General features: G+C 29.8%; 1 protein-coding gene across 1 annotated transcript in view; it reads left to right on the top strand.

Moving 5' to 3' along the window:
* Nucleotides 1-579: 579 nt before the first annotated feature.
* The window catches only part of LOC145318894 (ras GTPase-activating-like protein IQGAP1), a 31975-nt gene continuing 27694 nt past the window's right edge, over nucleotides 580-4860 (top strand). Inside the window, exons 1-8 of the mRNA XM_080160573.1 lie at nucleotides 580-762; nucleotides 1030-1067; nucleotides 1210-1457; nucleotides 1739-1906; nucleotides 3084-3231; nucleotides 3393-3520; nucleotides 4358-4464; nucleotides 4589-4701. Coding sequence (XP_080016699.1) covers nucleotides 704-762; nucleotides 1030-1067; nucleotides 1210-1457; nucleotides 1739-1906; nucleotides 3084-3231; nucleotides 3393-3520; nucleotides 4358-4464; nucleotides 4589-4701 — 1009 coding nt within the window. The 5' untranslated portion in view covers nucleotides 580-703. The remainder of the gene's footprint in view (nucleotides 763-1029; nucleotides 1068-1209; nucleotides 1458-1738; nucleotides 1907-3083; nucleotides 3232-3392; nucleotides 3521-4357; nucleotides 4465-4588; nucleotides 4702-4860) is intronic.

Here is a 4860-nt window from a genome sequence, read left to right as displayed (position 1 = left end):
CATATACAAAATCCTACTATTGCATAGATAATAACTTAAAAATTGCAAATTTAAAGAAAAATTTTGTATTCATCACGCTGCTACGCTTGAAAAACACGGCTTGAGGCTTGAGCGCATTGTTTATTATGCAATGCCGCGTTCAGTTACAAACATTTTGAGAACACAATTTTTTTCCGTGCTAAAATTCCCATTTTTTCAAACAATATATATACACATATAGTATAAAATAAGTATATCATAACAGATAACCTCATTATTTACATAACTTTGATAAGATAAATAGATAAAACTTTTAATTCTTTCGATATATTTTACTTTTTTCCATGTACAGGGAGAGGGAAAAGTTATCTAGAGAGAATTAGACCTCACCTCATTATTTATAAATATACGGTTATCAACTTATTATTTTTGTATTTTCAAATACTTTTCTTATATGTTTTAGCTTGTTAATTTTTTTATGATTATTTAGGGAGTTGATTATTTATATATTTTATCTTTTCTATTTTTTAAAAAATCAAATATACAAAAAGTTATAATCAAATTTGAAAATGCTAAAATAAATAGTGTTTTACCCTGAATGAGGGGCGGGTTTAATTTAAATTCAAAATAAAAACATTGCAAATTGCAGAAAAAACTGAAACGTACTTGTTGCATTTTTATAATTTAATAAAAGTGATGAAAAATACAAAGAAATAAAGTTAAAATGGGACCAGACCCAGTTTCAGGGCCCCAAATCGGAGCTTTGACTTTAGATGAAGCAAGGTACTCAAAAATATTTCTTGTATTAATTGTTGTTTTTTTGGAAAGAAATTAAATACCTAGGTAGTTTTAATTAATATGTAAAAATTTTCTATAAAAATGCTTAAATTAGAAGAGTAAAAGTACTTTAGAGAAATTAGATCATTTTATCCAATACCTAGCTATGCTTTTCTAAAGTCTCAAAACATAACTCTATAATGATTAATTTAAACAATTACTTCTTATCACGATCGAATATACTTGTTATTCAATCTCAATCATAAATTTCAGGCGAGAATCTACAGCTTATGAATATTTATGTCACCTAGGAAACAGAATTGATTATAAATATTTTTTTTTTTTGAATAAAAGTTTACTTTAGGCCGGAAATGAAGTTTATAATTTACTTATATTTTTTGATTGCTAAGTTACAGTTTTGCTTTGATTTTTCAATTCTGTCAAAAAAAATAGAGGAGGCAAAAACTTGGATATCGGAATGCATACGCGAAGACCTCCCTTCAGCGGCAGAATTTGAACAGACACTTCCCAATGGGGTTTACCTGGCAAAAGTCGGACACTTCTGTGCCCCTCATGTTGTACCCTATGATAAGATATTTGATGTTGATCAAGATAAATGGAAAGCCACTGGATTACATTTTAAGCACACGGAAAATATAAATTATTTTCTCAATGCTGTCAAAGAAATTGGTCTTCCAGAGGTATACTATTTATATTGAAAACCGATCTATATATATTAGAGTATCTATGTACCAATTTTTGTAAACCAATGCTACCCTAAACATTTAGGAACCGAATTAAAAAAGCATACAATATCTGGATGTGTTTAATTATCGCGTCTTTATTTCATTGATAGATTTACTCAATGATTTCAGTCTTAGTTAAATCAATAATTAAGTATATTTTCTAACCGTATTACACCTAGTAGGCAATCTAACTAAATAGCCTTTTTTAAATTTTTAAAAATTATCTTTCTAATTAGATTTTTCTACCGGAAACGACAGACATCTACGAGCGAAAGAACATGCCTCGCGCCATATTTTGTCTGCACGGACTCAGTCATATCATGTTCAAGTTGGGTAGTGCTTCCAAAATTCAGGATTTATACGGCCGGGTTCATTTTACTGAGCAAGAAATCTCCATTATGCAGGTATTAACTTTTTTATTTATTTTACCTATCTTTAGTACCTAGGTATTTACCTCTAAATAAAAAAAAGATAAGATATGTATGCCATTAATACAAAGAAGATAAAGTATAGAATAGAATCCAGGTAGAAGATTCTGCCTGGCTAGCCTGAAGTAAAATTGGAACTTTTGAAAGACCAAAACGGCTACAAGGCTGTTAGTAAATAACATGATTTCAGTTATTATTCAGAAAAAATATTTAAAATAAATTTCTTTTCCAATAATTTACTAAAAGCCATGTAGCCAAGAATCCAGCTTTCTCTTCCCTATTCACAATGGATTATAAATGAATTTAATGAGCATATTAAGCCTTTAAAAAAATAATTATGTAAGAAAATTTACAAAAAATATTGGTCTCAGTATTTATATTATAAAACTAGGTTGCGCTCTTATGTTTGTTTTTAAACAGCTGATTTATACATGATAGCAACTACATCCATACATTAACTTGTGGAAGGGGGAGAGGGGGGAGGAAGGGGCTCTACCCATATTGCTGACCTTTAAAAATTATAAATGTGGTCATTTGTACTTACCAAAATTAAAACAACATATTGTACAAGTGACTTATCATCTATGTCTAAAACTACCAAGCTACTGATGCTGTCTTCACTTCAATAAGAGGTGTGAATTGGAAGACTGTCCCAGTCAAACATTATTTTTTTATTGGATTAATATCACTTTCCTATTAGAATTGTACAAGAATGTTCTGGAATTAAATGTGTTACACCACATCACAAAATTTAAAAGCATGAAGTTTAAGTAATTATCTAACAGTATATATTAGATTTTGATACAAATTAAACTTTTCTAGTTTTGTCCAACTAGTCATTGTGATTTGTACTTTAGCATTATTGTCTTTACTGCGCAAGTCAAAGATTCCTTCAAATTTCCCAGAAATATTTAGGGTTTTCATTTCTATTCCTCCTTATTCTATGCATTAATATTAATGAAACTGTGACTCTGATATAACAATTTTAGATTAATATTCTTACATGATGGTAAAGAAAATTATAATAGAGGAGCTACGCTACAAATTATAGAATAAAACGAGTGAAATTTTGAACAAAGATATCTTGACCTTTAAAAGTTTCTATCTTCATTTTAATTTTAATAATTAGTGGGAAGTGAACGATTTTTTTTAGGACGAGTTGGAGAGAACTGGTGTGAATAAGAACATGCCCCAGTTCAAGAAGTTGGGCGGTATGTTGTACAACGGGGAGTTTGGAGCCGGAGACGATAATCGTCTTAATATTGATAAACATTTTGCTAGTCTAAGCCATATTCTTAAGGAAAAATACTTAAAATGATTTATAATTCCGCCAAATGAATGAACGCCATTCACATCTCTAGTCTAAAACAAATAAAGAAATTCCACTTTTGAACCTCTTAAGGCATACACCATATAATTTTCCTTACTATAAAAAAAAAATCATTAAGTGTTTAAAATTAGGCACGTGATTTTGATGAATTGTTGACCTTTTTAAAGCAGCCCTTGTCTGGGATTAGGGATGTTTCTGCTTCAAATATTAGACAATACATGCTTCTTCTAAAAAGTGAACTCAGTAGAAATTTTACTCAGGTAGGATAACTTTTATGTCTTTTTTTATGCATTTTCAACTTACGTTATCTTTATTTCAAAGTTAAATAACAAAGATACAATAGACACCAGGGAGTAAGGGAGGGGACAATGGGCAATTAATTCAATTTAAGAGGGTTCGCTGAAAAGCAATAAAAACCAGATTTTTCAAGAAAATTTTACCAAAATTGTTAAGGGATCATGGTAACCAAATTTAGAACAAAATTAGTTCTAAGAAAAAAATCATTTACTTGAAAACTAAATTATCAACACATCACAATGTAGTAAACATTCTGTAATTAATCACTAGAAAAATCTTGTTTAAAACTACCACAACCCTTCTTATATATTTATAACTGACCCCAAAATTCAAGCGGTTCTTAGATTATTTAATACATAAATATCACAGTAGAGTTTCTATACATGAAAAGACATTTTCTTGGGAAAAAAAGTTTGTTAAAACCAGCGATAAAAAACAAACTTTTCTGTCTGCATATTCAAAATATAGCTCAGCTAGTTAGCGGGGCATTGATGCGCAAGTCCCCAAAATCAGTAAGAATCTGCTGTATTCGTGCACATTCCCTTTAAGCCAGTCCCCAAAGTCTGAGACTCCTTAAAAATTGAATATTCGATCCATTGTCCCCTCCCTTACTCCCTGAATAGACACTCAATAATTCAATGCCAAGATTAAATAGATATTTAGATAAAATTTTTAGGCTAATATTACTCTGAAAGCTTTGTCCTATTTCATGATCATTTTTTATCTTGTATGAATGAAAATATTATAGTTCATTGCTTGGCTACTTTTGGATAAAATTATAGTTGTTATTGATTACTTAGGCTGAGGTGCAAGGATTAATCTCCCGAACCAACCTGCTGTGTGCACTAGAAACAGTTAAATGTGAAGTTTTGGCAGAAGATAGTTTGGCACTTTTAGATGCACTCAGGAAAAATGTCTTGTGTTTTAGTAATTCTATAATTCAAGTTTAAATATTTAAGACTCATTTGAAGAATTTTGAATATAAAACTTTACAAAATCTGAAGTTTGAAATCAATGACATTTATTTGTAGAAATCCTTTTCTACAATTATCCCATCTGGTGGTAGATAGTAATGCTGAGATGTATCTGACTAACCTTCTTGACTATGTGGAAGATATGCCTGAACATAACGTCCTACAGAAGGAAACCATAACTTTTAAGCTAAAATTAATTATTTAATGTAAATGAAAAGAATTTCTGCTAGTCTCTTAGAATCTTGTAACCAATTTCCGTAGTATAAAAATATCTTTTGACTAAAACTATAAGATAGGGAACTATTCGAATAATTAAGAAATAATCTTTA

Source organism: Acartia tonsa, chromosome 5 (assembly GCF_053477335.1).
Source record: "Acartia tonsa isolate MP-2025a chromosome 5, ASM5347733v1, whole genome shotgun sequence".
In the NCBI taxonomy this organism is placed as follows: Eukaryota; Metazoa; Arthropoda; class Copepoda; order Calanoida; family Acartiidae; genus Acartia; species Acartia tonsa.
This window is presented reverse-complemented; position numbering and strand designations above follow the sequence as displayed.